Raw genomic sequence first — 20,543 nt, forward strand, 5'->3', positions numbered from 1 at the left:
CTAAAATCCCCGAGGAAGCCCTGAAATAAATAAATCCACGTGTGACAGCAGCAACGCGTCACACAGGTGAGTGTGGGCCGCTCAATGAAAGCAGACCGAGCCGTGTCCTCCTGCACACGTCAGACCGTCCCCCAGCATGCATCAGCGGGGCCCTCCGGGGTCTGTGCAGCACAATGTCCCCCTGAAGACATCCAGAAACGCATGCAGCTGCAGCCCTCTCTCGCACCCAAACGCTCCCATCATTCACGAGCAGCAGTCAGACGGAAGCCCGCTAGCTTTGTAATGACTGATTTGTTTTGCTGACGAGGCCTTTAGTGAGTTCAGACCGCACCGAGCTGCTGCCACACGCGTGTTTATTTACCGCCTGCATGTACACAAGCTGCAGGGTCCCCTGAAGCTGTCCCACTGAAGCCCAGATATCTCTTTCACCTCTCACGGTTTAGGATTTTAGGTCACCTCGGCGGGACGCTTGCTTTTGGCCTCCGCGGCGCAAAGTAGGGCCGCAGACCACCTGGTACGTTTTAATAAAACTATTCCTTCTTCTTTATGATCAAAAAGTCATATGAGCTTCAATAACTGCTTCATTAATTGGATAATACTAATTATGTGGATTCACCGAGAGACTTTAGGCTACAACTAATAACCTACACACTCCCTGTTTTCTCAAATAAAGAACTTTCCTTTTTCTTCTCTCTTTTTTAGAGTATTTAGCAAACTAAACCTAATATCAAATATTTAACATCCAAAAACACAATTTAACTTCTTCCCGGTTATTAATCTCTTCATTTAAAAATACGTTCTTACCAGAGCTAATAACTCACTCAAATTAAGATCAAATAGACGGCACTTTATTAAACAAACAAAATGTAATGCCTTCAAAATACTTTTTAAACAAATAAGACACAAATGAATAAAATAAGTCAGTATAGACTACAAAGCCCCCCTCATCTATTTATACAAGAACTGTGACAAATAAAGCGATAAGAAAACTGGAAAAAAACTTAAGTGTTTGGTCCTCAATATCCAACCACTCCCCTTTCCTAAAAAATAAATTACTATATTAGGTTATAATTTACAGTATATGGTCGTAAAAGCTGGTGTTTGAGCCATCTTTCTACAGAATTCTCAAAGTGAGAGGGAAGAAAACTTACGTGTTTTCGGTGTTACACACGCGCCTCGACAGAAAAACACAGTCTCTTAAGTCCATTCGGAGTGAGAATAAAAGACCAAAAAAGTACAAAAAAATATAAAACATATATTAAGAGTTATTAATTTAAAAGACACACTTTGGCTTTCAGAACTTGCTGCAGTCATAAACAAAAGCTCCTGAGGTGCGGTAGATGGACTGGCTGGACGGGAACGCCATCTGACAGCTATTATTCCCGTTGACCGGGGAGCCGTTCAGCCCGATCCGCTGGGACTCGAACATCTCCCGCACAGAGTGGAAGTTCTGCTGCTGCGCCGGGTAACCGGAGCTCAAGTGGCTCAGGTCCCCGTACCAGGACGCGAGCCGCCCCTGGTGCGCGTGGTGGCCGTCCTGGCCCGCCTGGCCCAGGTTGCTGTGTCCGAGGGGGGACGCGGTGGTCGTGGTGATGCAATAGTCGGGCAGGGCCTCCTCCACGGTGGTGGAGGGCGCCAGGTGGCCCCCGGACGACCGGTCCCCGGCGTACAGGCTCATGGCCTGCATGTTGCAGTGGTAGGTCGCGTTGGCGTTGGAGGAGAGGTTCTGGTTGCAGGTCGGCGAGCTGTACGCGGACGTCTGGTTGGGGGAGTAGTTGAGCGACAGTGACGGGGTGATACCTGTCCGGGAGGAGGCGATGAGTGGCGGGGAGAGCTCGGCCTGCGGAGACCCCCGCAGGGTCGTCATGATGTTATCCACGCTGAAGCCCTGAACCGGGGCCTGGCCGTGGTGCTGGTGGTGCTCGGGTCCGTCCATGCTGAGGGACCGGGTGGACGGCACGCTGTGCGGGCTGCCCGTCGACATGCTGCTGCTGCTGTCGGGGCTCTCGGTCTTGGGCACGGCGCTCAGGGCCGGGGAGGCGGCCTGCGGCGGCGTTGAGGTCCCGTTCTCCGTCTTTATATCCTGGATCCGCACCGGGTGGGAGCCCGGCGCCGACGGGTCCTGCTCCCTGCCCGGAGTGTGGCCGGAGGGGTCCTTGCCCGGCCTGTCATCCTTATCCTTCTGCACGTCCTTCTTTTTGAACCTCCTCCGGCGCCGTAGGAAGCTGCCGTTCTCGAACATGTTGTAGGAGTCCGGGTCCAGGGTCCAGTAGCTGCCCTTGCCGGGCTTCTTATCGTCCCGGGGCACTTTGACGAAGCACTCGTTGAGAGACAGGTTGTGCCGTATGCTGTTCTGCCAGCCCTGCTTGTTGTCCCGGTAGAAGGGGAACCTCTCCATGATAAACTGATAAATCCCGTTCAGGGTGATCTTCTTCTCCGGTGAGTTCTGGATCGCCATGGTGATGAGGGCGATGTAGCTGTAGGGGGGTTTGACCATGTCCTTCGGCTGGTGCTGAGGGGTGTACGGCCCGTACGCCCGGGCCATGCTGGCCGGGTACTGGTCGTGGGCCGCATGGGAGTACATGCTCATGGGCGCAGGCATCCCGGTGTATCCGCCGCCGGCCCGGTAGTAGCTCTGGTCGCTGCTGATGTACGGTACAACTCCCAAAGAGTTGGGGCTGGAGACGGAGTAGCGCGCCTGCATCCTGCGCAATGCGTAAAACCTCCCCAAGCTGCGTCCCCTCCACAAAGACTTCGGCGTGTGCTCCGACACCGGGACCGGTTCCCTCTTCTCTCTGCGTCGTCTGGAAGTCCTTTCTTTAAGCCACAGCTCGCCGCGGGGAACCGGAGAGAGCGCGCGCGGCCGCAGTGAACATTTGGGAAACGGAGAAGGCTCGGAGTCAGGCTGGAGGAGCGCGAGGAACCTTTTTTTTACCCTTCACATTTTTTTCCTCCCTTTTGGCTGCTCGCGCTGCTCCTCCCAGAATGTGTGCTCCATCATCCAATTGGAGGACGAAGTGAACCTGTGGAAAAGCTGCATGGCGACAAAAGTTACTACACCCCCTCCCCCTCTCTCCTCCCCCTCTCTCCTGCCCCTCTCCCCTCAGCCCAGACATGGAATTATTAAAATGCTGTTCAGGGTGTGTCTAAAATACTCAAACATTCATATAATGACTCAATCGGTGAGACATGTATTATTTTGGTATTATTGTATCACATTATGAGCCATAAAATAACGTCTTATGAGTCTATTCTGGGGACGAGAAATGAAGCGTGTTGTGGATTTCACAGCCTAGAAACTTCTGACTAAATTGGTGTACCCTCCTCCTCCTCCTCCTCCTCCTCCTCTTCTTCTTCTCCTGCGAAATATTAAACCGGATCCGGAGGATATTCTGTCATGTGTGATATCAGCCCGAGGCCCAGAGATTTATTTTTCCCCCCCAAATTAAGAGTTGACATATATTTGGCTGCTTTTAACCCCTAGTTTGGACCAAACGTATTAGCGATCAGGAATGCAAAACGAGCTCGTTCTTATCAGGCTGTGAGAAAACTCTCGTCAGCTGCTGTTGAGCCTCTGAATAAACAGACGCACATGAAAGAGCGCGGACGCCTCCCGACCGCGCCGGTGGGCGGTGCGTGGAAACTAATTAAAGGTTAAATGAACATCATTTGGTCGAGATGGGTGAGAAAAGGTCCCCGGGGTGCGAGCGGCTGCTGAGACCGAGGTGGGATTTTTTTTTTTTTTTTAAGATGAAGACCTCCAAATGTCCTTCACACTGAGCGGCTGTTAACAGAGCCATCAACGTCCCCCCGCGGCTTCTAGAAAGTTCGGCTTCGTTGTGTTGATTGCGAAGCCTAAAGACAACAGAAGTGTGTGTTTGCAGCCTGATGGGAATAATAGTTTAAAAACATTACGAAGATGGAGGCGATTAAGGGGCAGGAGGCCTAGTTAGTGCGTGTCTTTATGACAGAGAATATAAATTAATAATCTCTCTTTTATTAGTTTATTAAAATCATAAAATACAAGTATAATATTAACACACTTAAAATATAAAATAAACCTATACAATATTTTATTTTTTCTTTATTTGTTTTATTTCTAAAGATAATTGAAATATGATTTTATTATCATGTGTTGGGAAACCTGTCTTCATATTTGTTTTAAATATTAATTGTTGAACCAGAAAAGTAAAATGTCTGTTTTAATTGGTCGTGTAAAATCATTTTAAACATTATTAAGACACCAATTCATGTGAAGCGGTTTTATTTGTTTGCAGAGCCGCGCATGCTCACATATATACAACGGTGGCATACTAGGCCTACTACTGCACTTAATGAAGAACTCCAACAGGAGAGTTTAATAGACTTTATTAAACTGTCCCATCTCTTATTGAAGTTTATGGATTCAACCAAATCCAGAGAAGTTTATAAAACGCACACGAATAATCTTCAAATTCTGCAAATACATTTAAAAACGAAATCCTTCCTAAATGTCTTTATTGACAGAAGCTGTGAAGTTAAGATAAAGGTCGTCTGTCTTTTGAAGAGTTCAAACTTTAAAGTCAACATCTTATTTTGGAAAGAGAAAACATATTGCTAACAAGATGCATCTAGAGCTAAATAACAAAAATAAAAATGGATTTTAATGCGATGAAAGAGGTATAAATCAGCACCTTAATCTTATCTTCATGTGGAGATTGCCCTGATTGATTAAGATCACTCTTTGCAAAGTTTCCGTTTAGTTGCAAGAGAAGAGAAGTTGCGAAACAAACTGATAAAAGTGATGCGATAGCGTTGCTCTCTCACCGGCGTGCGTTCATTCCGCTCTTTGTTCCGTCATTTGCATGTGTCGTCCTGACAACTCTCGCGAGGAAGCACATGCAGAGCTGTCACCTGCGAGGTCCGGGCAGAGAGGCCTCTGAGCGGCCGTGACAGACCGGCGGCCCCGCGGCAACACGGAGGGTCAACTGTCCGTGTGTGTGGAGGGAAACCCGACCTGCGGGGACGCGAATCAGCAACCCACGGCTGGACGCACGACACCGTAGCGGTGTCGAAACGTACGGCATTAATTCATCATGGCGTACAGGATAAACCTGTTCCTATCTGCGGATCCTCCATCTGTCGCTGCTGAGGTTCCAAAGAAAACCGAACCACATCCTGAGATAACATCTATACTAACAGCGAATATCAACGTCCTTTTGTCTGCTATTAATTAATGGTTAGGAGAATTTAATTCGACTTTAACCGGACGGCTTTTAAACAGAAATCCCTGTTGAAGCTGAAGGCTGTGTAAACGTAGGCCCGCGACACACTCCTGCCCCCCAGTGGTCAGTCTGTAGAAGTACACGACGTTGCACGTTGTCGTCAGCAGTGAGGCCTGAGCGACCTGTAGTCTACCACAGTGTAGAAATACTCTGGTACAAAGTCCTGCATCTCAAGTTGAGTAAATATTCTTGATATTGACAGCATATCACGTTTTTAATGTGAAAGTATAGCAGAGTAATGGTGGCTCCCTGTCTGTGTTTTCACTTTTAGCTCTCAACTGCTGACAATGTCACCACACCAGCGTCACTGCAGACACGTGAGTTCCCTCTCAGATGGACTCTGTCCGCCATGTTGCTGTTATTTGACTGTTAGCATGGTTAGCACCGTTAGCTTCCAGCTGCTGGCTCTGCTGTTTTGTAGCTTTTAGGCTAGTGGACTCCCCCCCCCCCCCCCCCCAGGGATAAAAAAAAAGAGTTAAATCTTATTTTAACATTCATCATCATCATTGGTTTGATGCTTTATGGAAAATCATGTATCCAAATCTGCAAAAAAGTACAATATTTGACTCTACGATGTAGTGGAGGAGGAACAGCACAAAATAAAAATAAAAAATAGGCTACTCAAGTTAAGTACCTGAGGACTGGTCGTTAATCAGGTGAGGTAAAAAGAGCAAATGATAATAAAGTTTTAGAAATCACTAATGTTCCCCAACATGTTGATGAAGCATATTTTGTCCCTTCTGCTTCCATCCACGGGGAAATGCTGCTTCAGTTTCATAGCTCGGATACAGATTTACTCATGACAGATGATGCTGATTTACACATTATTTGGGCTGCTTATTGTTGAAATATATACATTTCTTATGTTAAGAAAACAGGCTAAATGTTGAATTTTATTTCTGGTTATAGGTCTCATCATCATCACCATCAGCAGCAGTCCCACCAGCTTGTAAGTCATTTTTAAACACTCAAACTGGCATTAAGTAGTAGCACAGCGCCCTCTGCTGCCACATGTATGCACATGCATAGTAAAAGTAAAAGGTGATTTTTTTGTGATAATAATCAATTTTTAGTTCAAGCCCCACAATTCTATAAGAATGTCCATAAAAACAAGCAGTATTTTAATTCTATATTCGTACTCACAGCAGTTTGTAGTATCTTTCCTGAGGGATCAAGTATGAAATTGTTTTGTAGGCACTTCAGTGTGTCAGCGACAGTGTTTATATTAAGTGCTTAATTAAACACAGACAGATTTCCAAAACATCCCAGGACCTCAGTGTCAGGCACCCAAAGAGCACATTGGAATTGGTTTCCAAATAAATAGCTGCCAATCATCCATGTGCAAAACATTAATCTTGTGTGTGGTGTTCCGGCTGCGACTGGTTTGAAGAGGGTAAAGCTGTTCTCAAGGCCACAAAGCGCCTCACAGTGTGGCAGATTTCCCTCCCTAACCCCAAAAACTCCACATTTTAAGACCAGGCGGTCAAATGTGCAGAGCTTCTCTGACAATCCAAATAAGGCCATGGGAAATGACATTTCATTTAGATTGAGCTGTTTGTTATTTAGCTGGCCTGGTGAGTCTTAGCCTTCTTCTTTTGCACGCCATTTCAAATTTAATCAAGATTAGCATAGAAAATTGAGCAGGAGACACATTGTGATCTATTTGTCTCAGTTTATGTTCATGAATGAACTGAAAAAATGTCTCCTTGGAACTTAATACAATACTTGTTCATGCCGTAGTGTGGCTTTAAGTTCAATTGAATTAACTGTACAGTTCTACTCACCTGAATGGGAATCTTTGACCTGAGTACAAAACAGGCAAACAAAATAAATATTTGTGTCAGCTTGTCTGGCAGAATTGTGTAACATGGAGATAGAGTTTTTTTATTTCCCATTTGAAAAAAAGGTGTGTAAATTGGATCAATGACAATGTCTCTAAAATGCTACAGGAATCAAAAGTCTAATTACCCTCATATCAGTTTTGCTAGTCTGTGGCTTTATTCATGTTGTTACTGCAGCTGCAGGTAAACGCCCTGCTGAAGAAGTGGCTGAGTGGGCTAGTAATTATAAGGAGCCATCATTATCCCTGTATGTCCTCTTTACCAGATCTGTGCTTGTTCAGGTGAGGTTTCACTAATAAGCCCACGGGTGCAACCGTCCCTTTTAATTTCCACATGAAGCTACAGCATCAGTCTCACTGCCCACTTCATCTTCTGAAACACTATTTCACAACTCTAACTCCAGGATTATAGAAGGTTTCCATCTTGGAAACGTTATCTGAGTCATTTCAATTATTTTGCAGAATAAAATCTGTAAATCTATTTCCTTACACTGGTTTATATGAAAATCTTCTGGGTTTTACTGAGCATATTTTACAGGTAACTCAGTGACCCTCCTTCGTGGTAAAAGACACAGCTCCAGCAAGAAGGCAGGTTTCAAGCTCAGTGTCTGTGAAGTGGTAAAGGAGATGCTTTAGCATTAGATACAGCAGTTGAAAGAGCAACTCCAACAAAGCTCTACGCCGAGTACGTCTACGAGAGTCGGGGAACCATCTTGACCTCCAAGAATCACCTGCAGAAAAGGAGATTCTCCTTAAAGTAGAACATCTGGAGGACTCTTTAAGAAGACAAACTCTGAAGGCTCTGTAGAAGTCTTTCCCCCCAACCAGCTCAGCAGAAGGAAGACTGAGAGATGATCCGGCTCGTTGCTGCCACAGTGCAGGCTGATCGCTCGTTTTAGAGTCATGACATCCAGCGGAGGGAGGACAAGCCTTTATATTGGCTCTGAGGGAGAATGTGTAAATGTGCATGTGACGTTGTGAGATCCACAACGGTTCGTCCTGGAGAGCTGAGCTGACCCGTCATCTGTCCATACAAGGAACTGTACAACAAAGAATCTTCTCTCAGAGTGGTGAATTCTACTGAACCTCCAGGTCTCTTTTTAAATGACGTTGACTGGCATCATATGAAATTCAAGCTGACAACAGCCAACAGGATCGAGGACTGGAGGAGCCGGCAATCACACCACTGATGGTCCCGTGCCACACAGACACATGACCCTGTAGACACGCCCTGCAAAATGAGTGTGGTCCTACTTTGTAGCGTGTAGACGGGCCAGAACTGGACCCACACTTCTATTAATGTGTGTGTAGAAAAACTGCAGTTCTAAACAAACCGATGTGATGGGGCTGGCTGAGTCTGGGACTGGATCGGGAGGAGGAGGCAGTGAGGCCTGAAGGAGTGTTGGGATGGTCCTCGGACAGACTGCAGGAAAGAGATCTGACCTGGTATCTGCTGATGCTCTGAAGAGGATGAGGATGATGATGATGAGGGGCAGGTGAGGAGTAGCCGTATCTCTCCAACTTACCAGTGGAAGGCTTTAGTGTCTCAAAGTGAACCTCGATCTTATCAGGGTGTCTGTAGCTGATTACCCAACAGCCCCTAGACCGTCTTCCAGATGGAGAACCAGCAGCAGGATGATTTCTTTTCATCCCCTCCCTTTTTACTGTGTTTCTATGGGTACAACCTCTTTGTTGTGCTCTTCTTATGGAGCTGCAGAACAGGTGTAGCATCCTGGATCTCATCTACAAGGCCGGACATGCCTCCTACGCTTTTCTTTTTTCTTCTCCTCGTTTCTCTTTGGTTTGCTGGCTTGTGATTGGGCCAACCCATCCAGCTGCTCGTGGACGGCTTTCATCTGTTCCTGGAGCTCTGCCCACATCTGGGCTCTCTCTCTCTGCAGAGTCTTCTCTGGAAAACTCACCAAGACGAGGCGAGTGATGATGATTAGGAAATACATTATTCAATTTTATTTAAATACTTGCTTTGATGAAAAAAAGAATCCTGTTGAGTTTTACTTACTGTATATATTGTAAGGTGCTTAGATTTAATGTTTAAAAGTAAAAGGGGTCATGACTCTATGGTGCCTTGCTCAACACACTGCACATAAAGAAAACACATGCAAATGAAACAACCTCTTTACCAACTTGACCACACACTAAAACCTTAACTTGACCACACACTAAAACCTTAACTTGACCACACACTAAAACCTTAACTTGACCACACACTAAAACCTTAACTTGACCACACACTAAAACCTTAACTTGACCACACACTAAAACCTTAACTTGACCACAAACTAAAATTTCAAATTGACGACATACTAAAACACAGTTTTGACGACGTGCAGCATTTAGAAAAAGTGCTGCAAAAAGCTCACAACCCAACAGAAAGGGTTTCCAGGGGACCATAAAGAGTGCTGCTCATGGCTGGTTACCGCAGGTCCTTCTTCTTGCTGCCCTCCCAGTAGACCGCACAGACCAAATCTGACCATTCACTCATGTTCAGTGTCAATATTTCCAATGTGAAATATTGTGAATTTTGCTGCTGCAACCCTGCAAATGTCCCACCGTGGGACTTAAAAAAGGATTATCTTAACTTAAACGTGGACAACCCTGTTAAAAAATATTACTTAATTACCAAGGTTGGAACTGAAATTTAAAAAATAATATAGGCTCCCAGTCACAACATTTAATATGATATTCATTGTTTGAGGTATGGAGAAGAGGCAGGGCCAAGTGTATTCTTCCTACTTCTTTTCGCACATATAAAATGTATTAATGTTGTTTATAAGCATTCGTTTATTGATAACTTGCTATATTTACTGTGCATTTTATTTGTTATACTTGTTTTCAAAATACATTAAAATAAGAACTGAAATTAGAATATGACAGTTTGATAATAATTGGTAAATCATGAATGTTTTCATGAACAGCGTTGCTTCTTTTCAGTTGCAGCCTTGGCTATCCATCTTTTACTGTCCCCTGGAAACAGTTTCTGTTGTGAGCATTTTGCTGCACTTTTCTCTGAATTCTGTGCATGTGTCATAAAATGATGATTTAATGTCGTCAAAATGAAGTTGTGTTTTGCCAAGTTGGTGAATGTTTTAAAGGCAGCATGTGTGTGGTTGATATGGTGAAGATGTGTTTTGATGTGAATGTGTTGCCTTAAATTGCAGTGCGTTGAGGTCTCAGGGCCACCATATCTCTAATATCTATTTTATATTGCTGTGAAAACATCTCCTTCCAACAACTGTATTTGTTCAAGTTTGAACTTAAAGCTTGAACGCATCATAATGTAAATAAATGCTACAAGCAGGACTGTGCTAAGGAGAGCCTGCATGCTGACAGCAGATACGTCAGTCACTACTTTAGTACCTGTTCTGTCCACGGCTTATTTTGGCTTGCAGTTGTGACAATTGCATGCTTCATGTCTACTTCACTCACCCGTTCTCTTCCACAACAGCGACATGTTGGCACTCGGTGACTGATCAGCTGAAAACCGGTTTGGATCAGCAGCTGATCAATCGGTGCATCTCTAGCTTCGTGACATGCCGAGGTTGTACAGCTTCCTCAAAGTCCATCAAAGCTACATTCCCTCACCTCTTTACAATCAGCGGCTCCATCTCTTCTATGATCACCCACCTAAGAGACTACAGACACCAAGAAAGTCTGTTGTACCTGTACAACATTTTTTTCCTGCCATTCGGGATGACATTACGCTACAAAACGAGAGTTAGGTTCAGGCAACAAAACCACTTCAATGGGTTTAGGAAAAACGTCATGATTGGGCTTAAAATAGCCGAATACAGGTTCGGTTTAGTCAACAAAACAAATGTTAGGTTGAGGCAACAAAACAAATGTTAGGTTGAGGCAACAAAACCTCTTAGGAAAACCACCGTGAACGCATCACTTTACAACAACGCTTTGGGACACGCGGTGTCCAACACTGGTCTCGTGGTTGAACATGTTGGACTCATCAATCTGCCCGTCTGCCCACCAGGAGTAGAGTATTTATTACGTTACATATAATATGTTATACTAGCTCACCAGCTCTACCGTTGCATAGTCACATGGATGCGTTTAATTTGTGTGCCCACCATTAAAGAGGATCCTACTTTACTTTCCTTTGGTATTGTTTTCAAACTGAACAACGTGCAAAAATGGAAAAAGTCGTGATAGATTGCATTTTGTGACTATTTCACAAACTGCACTTTGACATTTACTAAATGCACATCCTGCTAAAGACTTGAAATTAGCGACTTCGGTGCAATCTGACTTCTTTTTGGTAACCAGAGGCGTCGCCCCCTGCTGGCTATTAGAACAAATGCAATTTTAAGGTATCCTCCTTACAAATTGGCTTCACTTTTCGGACCCAGAGGGGGCAGCATTGGGTGATTGTGGGAAATTGTTGGTGTAGATCTTCTGGGACCGTTACCGAGGAGTTCGGCAACATCTACTTGTTTCTGTAGATGACTTCTCACACTGGCTAGAGCTGTTTCCTCTATGTTCAGTGCCAGCCAACATTCTTTCAGATCAGGACCCCAATTAATCTCCTCTGTATTTGGAGAAACCTGCAGAAAATGGAATTTGATACAAAAGAAAACTACACATTACTATCCACAGACCAAGCTCACGGAAAAGGTAAACCGAAACTTTAAGTCCATAATTATGTGGCGGATCAACATAAAACTTGGTACAAGTACTTACTGGGGTACCATTTCCCCTCAACACAGCCGTTAATGAGTCCATAGGAGGCGCACCTGCAGAAATCAGTGTTAGACACTTAAAGGCAGAGTAGGTCATTTGGAAAAACACAGAGACTTTGGCTTTAAACGCATCGCCAATCCAATAAAGTCCCGCCCCCTTCGTTCAGACCTCTGTTCAAAGCCGCTCCCCCAGAACGCCAAACGAGTGCTAAGATCGACAGAGTGCTCAATCAGGAAGTAAGCATTGACAGACAGACAGGCCGTCCAATTATTTTCTCTGGCCCCGATGTTTCATCAGCCACGGATGACATTTTTTAAATGTTTTTATGTCAGAGCATTTCATGTATTAATTGCCATCAGTAGGTTACGACGATCCCAAGTAAACCATCCATTGTCTACCACTTATCCTGTATTCAGGGTCGCGGGGGGCTGGAGCCGATCCCAGCTGTCATTGGGTGAAGGCAGGGTAGACCCTGGACAGGTAACCAGTCTATCACAGGGAGACATGTAGAGACAAACAACCATTCACACTCACATTCACACCTACGGGACATTTAGAGTCATCAATCAACCTATCCTCAGATTCCAAGTAATATAACAGAAAATGTTTCTAAATAAAAAACGTCATCAACCTTTAGGGGCCGACGCATTTAAAATTGATGTATTTCAGTTGGAAGTATGTTTGTGCCTTCACCACGTTAGGTTAAGGCAAGAAAACTGTTTAGTTGGTTTAGGAAAAGTACCATGGTGGGGCGTAACATTACTACTTACAGTTAGCTTCAGGCAACAAAGATGAACATGGAAATGTAATGATTGATCATTGATAAGGTTACATGCACACCAAGCCTTGATTTGTAACACCTGCACAGCCCCGATGGTAGTTCAGTGCAATCATGGAAATAAACAGCAATTGACTGCATCCTGCCCACGAAGTATTAAATACGTCCATAATGTTAACTGACCAAAACACTAGGAAATAGAAGCAATTAAGCAATTAAACACTTACATGCATTTTAACATAAATTGGTATTTAACTGCACCTGAAAAACTATTTCTAGCAGAAAGAACACAAAGACTATCTATTAAACACACAACGGACCGCGCCAACAAAAACTCAGCAACGGAAGTCCCAAAGCCAAGCTATGTTAGGTGACATTTTTCTGCCTGCCACTAACACAATGTGACCCTCAAACGCACAAAACCAACATTTCCTTTTCAGAAGGGCAGAGGTAATCATCTTAAATTTGAATATACATGTTTAAATGGATATTAACTAGTGAGTTGTTTCATAATGACAATATCAAGATACATATTTTTCAGTGATACAAACAGTCACTATTGTTATTTAGCAGAATTTACAAAAAACAGCGACCCATGACCATGTCTGTGTGGACTCAACCAGGGTTTAACCCAGCTCAGAACATTTGTTTGAAATTAAAACCAGAATTATAATGAGACATATTGAATCATTAATTTGACCTGATTGTATCCTCAGCTCTTTGGAAACTGTTACGTTTTTTGAGGAAGTGAGCGGTAACCACGGCCTATTTATATTTAGAAAACTCATGAGTTAGCTCAGATTATTGATTGCAACGCTGATTTTGCCTCGAGTCACTTTATGTGTGCAGATCTGTGTAATTCAGGGAACTCTGATAGCAGTGAAATTAGATCCTGGATCCTTTTCCACTGGGTGGTTTCTGTGGTTGCCATGGCCACGCTCTGAACTGTGACAGCAAGTTGAAATGGGTTCAATCCTCAGCAGCAGACCACATTAACATTGAGATCTAACGGCATTTCAAGAGTATCCAACTTCTGCACCGTGATGTATTTTTGAGTCAAACAGGATAAGCAGGACTTTACGTAACATCACCAGCTCAACTCTTGGTTTACACTCACCTCGCTGAGGAACTGATAATCCAGATCTATATGAACATATAGCATATATGTATTAAATTGATTAGGATCCAGCAGGAGTAGTTCATCATTGGCTGAGACAGAAGTCACGTCTTTTAGTTTAATGTCATGCAGAGTGTTGATGTAAAACAAGCTCTGCTCTGTGTGTCATCGTCCTACTGTGGAAACGGCCTCTGTGCGATGAACTCGGCCACTAGATGGCACTACACTCCATCATATCATATACTCAGCACTCACTCCAAAGATCTAGTCATGGAAAATCCAGCAGCTGCAGGGCCACTCTGTGAGACTTTTCATCATGGAGAGCTGAATCCAGGAATCTGGAAAGGACTTTGTTGTCTCTTCAAAAACACATTCTTTGATATGTGATTGCTGTTATTTTCTCTGTTACCAATCAAGACATTTGTATGAACTCAAAGTGTTGAAAACACCAGAGGGAGGATTCTGTCAGCCTCACCTGCTCTGTGTTTCTGAGCTCGCTATCAGATATGAAGTATGAAGATGTATGATTTGCCACCAGATCTTTCTTCATTCTCTGCATCACAGCATCGCACCACGTGAGAATTTGTCCACATGTGAATGGCTGTTGCACATGTGGCTTGCTTGGCAGTTCAAATGTTAGAGATCACTTGTGGAAGCATGAACTTCTCATGTGGTTTTCATTCGTACTGCCTGCGAATTTTGAAACCTGGTTGTACTTTTGTTCTTACTTACAGTGGCTTTTAAGTTACTTGAGAACAGATCTTTAGAAAGTTCTCTGCTCCAGAGAGAAGTTCTCCAAACCGTAATGCCCTTTTAAACACCAAATAAACACTGAGGTAACCGATATCAAACATCCTGGCGAAAACATTTTCAGACATTGCATTGAGCAACACAAATAGTGTCTCCACAGATCACGTTTTTAAAAACTGTGATTGTGTCGGTGTCCTCATAAGGCTCTCTATCTGTGAGGGATGCTGCGTTTGAGTCATAACCAAAAGCCACGGAGACAAAAGTAGCAGCACAAGTCTGCTTTCTGTTTGTGTGACGAGACGGCTCTCTGCAAGTCTCATTTGTTTACCGCACTCTAAAAATATACCAGGTTGTTGCATTTCCATGGACGCCGTCGTTCCGTTTGTTTACACGGCGTCTTCGAATGCTGGCAACCCGGGATGTCCACATGGAAAGGAGCCGCCTCGGGATGCAAGAGACTCTCAGACGGGCTGGAGGTGAACAACATGTAAAGACGTTGAAATAGTCAGACTAGAATCAGACTTTCTAAGAAGTGGCCTTTACATTTGACATAACTGTTAAAGGACGTTTGTCTTTTGAGGCTCACAGCTCGTATCAGCAGTCTGCAAGCTTCACTGATCACCTCGTGTGGTTCTCAGCTTCCCAATAAGACTCCTCTAATGACCCTTTCTTATTAACTGTGCTGGAAAAGTACATTTGCTTAAGCACTGTACATAAGTATGATTTCCAGGTGCATGTACTTGACTATTTCTTTTTTATGCTTCTTTATAACTCAGCTCCACTACATCGACCTGCCAGCTGCACTTTGGAGATTATGATTTTACTTACAAAATGATGAGGTTCGTTTAAAAGATATATGATAAAATACTGACTCCATTTTTACTTCAACATCAACATTCTGTTTACGTGATAATAAATAAGTAATGATGATAAAATAATCTAAAATGTATAATCACGGGAGCTATTCTGATGTATAATTTGATCCTTTAAGTAGAGTTTGCTGATAGTACTTCTGTACTTTTAGTGGAGAAGGATTTAAATATAGAACTTTGACTTGTAATTTTATTTTTATTTGAGGCATTGCTGTGATTACTGAAGGGATCTGAATGCTTCTTCCACCACCGCAACATTATAATCACAACTGCACACCGAAGAAGAAACGGTCAAAATATCAGACATTTCACTTTCAAATCTGAACTCATTATTAATCAAATGATAATTCTTCAAGTGAACAAACAAGATTAAAAGCAGCCATTTTTGTGGTAGCACAATGTTGCATTGTTATTGAAAGAATAATACTAATTATAAACCTGACCATCAGCGGTGGAAGAAATAATCAGATCACAATATAAAGAATTGCTCTTTAATAAGTAAAAGGTCATGGTATAACTTACCTATGAGTACAGAATTATTAAGAGCATACTTTAGGTCTCGTGGGTAAAAGTGCTCCTTATGCAGCGCAGTGGTCCCTGTCTATGGTATAATTGTATTATAGCATGTCAGCGTAACCTTAGCTGTTTGCAATGAATATATGTTTGATCACTCTAATCTTTAAAATGTTATGTTTTGCATGTTATTTATTTATTTATTTATTTATTTTGCTGATTAATTAACTCCAGCTGCCAAAAATATGAGAGCAAGTATAAAGTAGCAGATAGTTGAAATACTCTGAAGTATCTTGAGTTGAGTAAATGTACTTTCCACATAACTGGAGGTGTGTAAACGGCCGGAGAAGCAGCATTCAAGGTGTAGTTCTGCGTCTCCGCTTCGTGCGAGCTCGATTCCCCTTTAACGCAAAGTCAAAGCACCGTTCTGCGTGAAAGACTCACACACGTCCGCCGGAATGTAGCCTAAAATATACATCAGCTTTATTGAAACCTTTTACAGGACAAAGAGGGTTATACAATAAGTGCAAGGCTGGTTGCAGTTCATGTTAGCCTAAAGCGTCGTGCGTGTAGTTACTCTAATAGGATAGAAAGTAGTTACATGGAATACAATTAGTTTGCTCGCGTTACAAGAGCAAACACATTAGAAGTCGTGTTCTGAAGCTTCTTTTGAAGAAGAGGACGCTTGTCGGGGTTCATACTGGCAGAGTGGTTGTGTTTTTTAAGGCCGCTGGGGTTTCTTCATTCATTTCCTTCAATGCATAGTTTTCTCAAGTCCAACCAAGAAAGCTACTTTGGCTGCACGTAGGAGGCAAACACGTGAGAGCGGATACGTCCTCGTATGAATCCCCCCCACCCCCACCCCACCCCAAAAAACAAAAAGGGAAAATCAAAAACTGTCCGGTTGTCTCGTGACGGAGCTGCAGTTTCACTGTGACCGTCGTCCGGGGCGACGGGAGCGCTCACATGACGCAGGGCTTGATGTCCTGACAGACGCTCTGGGGGTGGTGGTGGTGGTGGTGGTGGTAGTAGGAGCCGCCGGCCGAGGGGTGGAAGGAGGAGATGCCGTTAAAGTTTAACACGAAGTCTTTCCTGTCGCACACCGAGGAGTGGCTCTGGTAGCGCGGGATCCCCACTGTGGAGGAGGCAAATGGGTGTCAATGAAGAGGTGAAGGCATGATGTGAGCATCTTCATTAAATAACACTACACACACACACACACACACACACACACAGGCCGTTGTGACCTGAAATCAACATTTTGCATCTTCAAAATAAAATACTGCTTTATATATTTCCTAAACAGCTAAATGTGCATTCACTGCCATGCTTTAAAATAATAACAAAAGTGACTCCGATACGTCTTGTTTTACAGAACTAATTGTACTTCATAAACGACCCCTCTAACTGTCCCAATCAGATTAATTTGTTCAAATAATTCATATAAATTAGTATTTTCTTCACATGAGAGTAGAAATAAATTAGTTTCTATATATCATGTGTTGGACATGTGCATGTGCCTTCCACAAGGTGACAGCGCAATCATTTCCTTTTAGCTTCAAAGCACCTTCCTTTCGCTATTTAAAAATAATACAATAAAATGAAATGCTTTTATTTTTCTTTCGAACCATTAACGACAATCTATATATATAGCCTTTGTTTTTCCCTTTGAGAGCTACAAACCTGGAAATTGAAACGAGGCCGTCATTGTGTGTATGTAAGAACGAGAACAAATATTTCCAGAAAGAGAAAAATAAATAGGGAGGCTGCGGCTTCGTCAAGGTCATAAGGACTCCAGATGTGACTGTTTTCCAGGGGAAGACAGCGGGCTTTATCCTCCGGGCCACCGCTCGCTGCCCTGCGAGCCTGACTGACAGCACCGTCACCGGCCCCGCGCTCTGCAGCCGGCACGTTTTATCCTCCGTACGGGCGCAATTAAGACTCTGCGTAAAGTTTAACTACACCTTCCGTCTCTTGTGGATACGCGCTGGTTTAAATCCAGCGCCGGTGTGGTCCGACCTGCGCTCTTTGTTTAGATAACCTCTGGGACCCTTCGGGCTCCAGCATGGAGGGTTACTCGCCTCGGTGGATTCCCCAGACTTTAGTAAAGCCTCGGCGTGTTTTGTTATAGCAAATGAGCGTGGACTGCGGAGGTGAATTAAGACAGCGATTAGAAAATACCTGTTTTTCCTCGTGTTATTAGGCCCGTGACTGTTGATTCAAGAGACATATCACTGGATGTTCTTTCTGGTCCCCAAACATTTGGAAAACTAACGTTAATTATACCGAACCACGTCTATAGGCCGGGTTTTATTATTCAATTGGCATTAAATGTAACTGTATTATTCAATACGAGTTGTCACATTGTTTTTGTCACCCACATGTTGATCTCATTAAATGCTCGGAAATAAATGACAATAAATACAATCAAACTATACAATTTAAATGAATAGTAGGCCTTCTACAAGCCGTATTTATTTTAGGCTCCCCTTTGGTATTATTTTGATTTTAAAATGAAGACGACAATCCTGATTTTAAATATCAGTCACATTTATAGAATAAACCATTTGATTTTTCAATCCTTCAAAACATTAAGAATTGATCACAGGCCTCTGGTGCATAGAGATGTTGCCTGTTGCGGCCTGTGATTCAGGAACGCTGAACATGCACTGAGGATTACTATCCTGTGTTTTTATGTATTCGTTTTTATGATCACGCAGATGTTAGACGGGGCCCATCGCTCGCGGTACCTGATATGTCGGTGCTGTGGCTGTCCCTGCCGTTCTGGTGAAGGTAGCTCTGCTCCAGGGAGTAAGGCGACATGCCGGAGTGTAAACCGGAGGATGCGGGGCTGCTGGAGGTTAGAGGCTGCTGTTTTATGTAGGGGGACCCGCCGGAGGACGCCCAGTGTGCGGATGTACTGGCGTACGGCGAGTGGCCGTCCAGCGCGCTGCCCATGGCCGGAGAGGACGGTACGGGGCTGCTGCTGCTGTCCGGTCCGTAGTCCCCGTTGGACGGCACGGGACAGCTCGCCATGTACGTGGACCCGGGGCTCGGGGACATGTGGGGTACGTGGTGGCCGCCGCTCAGCCCGTCGTAACCCCCGGACATTGAATTGCTCATCATGTCCAAGTTGTAGCCGTTGCTGTGACAGGCCAGAGAGGCGGATGGAGCTTGGAAGTCAAAACTCTGCGGGAGAATGGAGGTGCCGAAGCCAATGCCGTTCATCATCCGATACATGGGCTTCAGAGCTTGACATTTTCTTCTGAAGCCTCTGGGTCTGCGACGAAACGAGCCCTCCTCGAACATGAACTCGCTGCCCGGGTCGATGGTCCAGTAGTGGCCTTTCCCCGGCCGGCCCAGTCCTTTGGGCAGCTTGATGAAGCACTCGTTCAGCGAGAGGTTGTGCCGGACGGAGTTCTTCCAGCCCTGATATGAGCCCCTGAAGAACGGGAAGCGCGCCTGGAGGAACTGGTAGATCTCGCTGAGTGTCAGCCGCTTGGTGGGGGAGCTCTGTATTGCCATAACGATGAGAGCGATGTAGGAGTACGGCGGCTTTTCCGGTCGCCGTAAACCGGAGCTCGTCTTCTTCCCTTTAATGGCGCTGGACGAACTTTCTGTGGCGGCTTGTGAGCTCAGCATGGCGGGGTGCAGGGCGCCGGACGCCGGACTGGATCTCAGAGGAGGCGGAGGGTCCAGCTGCTGCTGAGGGGTCTCGGTCGTCATGTCAGCTCTGACGTACGACTGGCGTAGAGTGGAGAGAGGGAGGGAGAAAAGACGAGCCGTGAGATGTTTCAGAAGAGAACTATGTCGGGACCCGGCGGTCAGTGTCCTTGCAAGGGAGCGTTACGCCGCCAGTGGTCCTCAGAATCCCAGCGCAAAATGGAGTGAAATCTTGTCTCCAGTTACGCACGACTCTCCCGTTACGCACGGTGCTCCCTTGACGCATGCGGAACGCACGGCGAGTACGCACTGACAGAGAGAGGAAGAGGAAGGGAGAGGGGGGGGGAGCTGGATATCCACTGGAGACTGAGTGTCCAGTATTTAGCTCGACACAGGGGCTCCACTGGGTGTCACAGTGGCGCTAAGTGGTGCTGCGTGGCGCGCCGGGTGGCCATCGACCGCCTTGATAATCCCTCAAGTGGAGGAAACGCGAAAACCTCTCGACTTATTGCGCGCAACAGTCCAGCCAAACAAAGCTCGACCACCTATCTTTTCATAAATCTTTCTTTCCCTCCGTGAGAGCCCCCCACACCCACCCGTCCTCCTCATCCGCACTCCGCGCCTGCAAATCTCCCTCAAATCAGTGACGAATAGAGCCACCCCCCCTCCACCCTCTTGCCAAATCTGGCCCACGTCCACTTACCGTTCTCAACAGTGTTAAAGCCCCTCATTCTCTCCTCTCCTCGCCTCCTCTCGTCCCCTCCCACCCCCTCTAAGTTCGGACTACACGCAATTAAGCCATCTATCAAACCTCCCCCAGACATCCCAATCAACAGCGCCACACGCCAGACACGCAAGTCCCCCCCCCCCCCCTCCCCCCCCCCCCCCCCGTCTTGCATGCATGACGTTGATTTCATCCACAGATTAATTCCCCTTACACGAATATACCATCAGAATATGTGCAAAAAGGTCCAGCTTGCAATTGAAACCACGATGACCTGAAACATTGACTTGGGCCTGGGAGCTATCTGCGGCA

The 20,543-nt window shown here is 45.0% G+C and overlaps 2 protein-coding genes across 2 annotated transcripts; both read right to left on the bottom strand.

Moving 5' to 3' along the window:
* Positions 1 to 826: 826 nt before the first annotated feature.
* On the bottom strand, positions 827 to 3,011 carry foxc1b (forkhead box C1b). The gene has a single exon (XM_084011838.1). The coding sequence runs from the start codon at positions 2,702 to 2,704 to the stop codon at positions 1,295 to 1,297; it is 1,410 nt and encodes a 469-aa protein (XP_083867964.1). The 5' UTR covers positions 2,705 to 3,011; the 3' UTR covers positions 827 to 1,294.
* A 13,294-nt stretch (positions 3,012 to 16,305) lies between these two features.
* Positions 16,306 to 20,042, bottom strand: foxf2b (forkhead box F2b). The gene is made up of 2 exons (XM_084012558.1): positions 18,595 to 20,042; positions 16,306 to 16,979 (listed from the first exon to the last, which is right to left on the bottom strand). The coding sequence occupies exons 1-2, from the start codon at positions 19,568 to 19,570 to the stop codon at positions 16,807 to 16,809; spliced, it is 1,149 nt and encodes a 382-aa protein (XP_083868684.1). The 5' UTR covers positions 19,571 to 20,042; the 3' UTR covers positions 16,306 to 16,806.
* Between the last annotated feature and the right edge of the window lie 501 nt (positions 20,043 to 20,543).

This window comes from Eutrigla gurnardus (assembly GCF_963514095.1).
Source record: "Eutrigla gurnardus genome assembly, chromosome: 6".
In the NCBI taxonomy this organism is placed as follows: domain Eukaryota; kingdom Metazoa; phylum Chordata; class Actinopteri; order Perciformes; family Triglidae; genus Eutrigla; species Eutrigla gurnardus.

Coding starts and splice junctions, on each gene's coding strand:
- foxc1b (XM_084011838.1), bottom strand. CDS start 2,704: ATGCAGGCGCGCTACTCCGTCTCCAGCCCCAACTCTTTGGGAGTTGTA.
- foxf2b (XM_084012558.1), bottom strand. CDS start 19,570: ATGACGACCGAGACCCCTCAGCAGCAGCTGGACCCTCCGCCTCCTCTG. Junction 16,980..18,594: donor CCACAGCACCGACATATCAG/GTACCGCGAGCG, acceptor CCTCCTCCACAG/TGGGGATCCCGCGCTACCAG.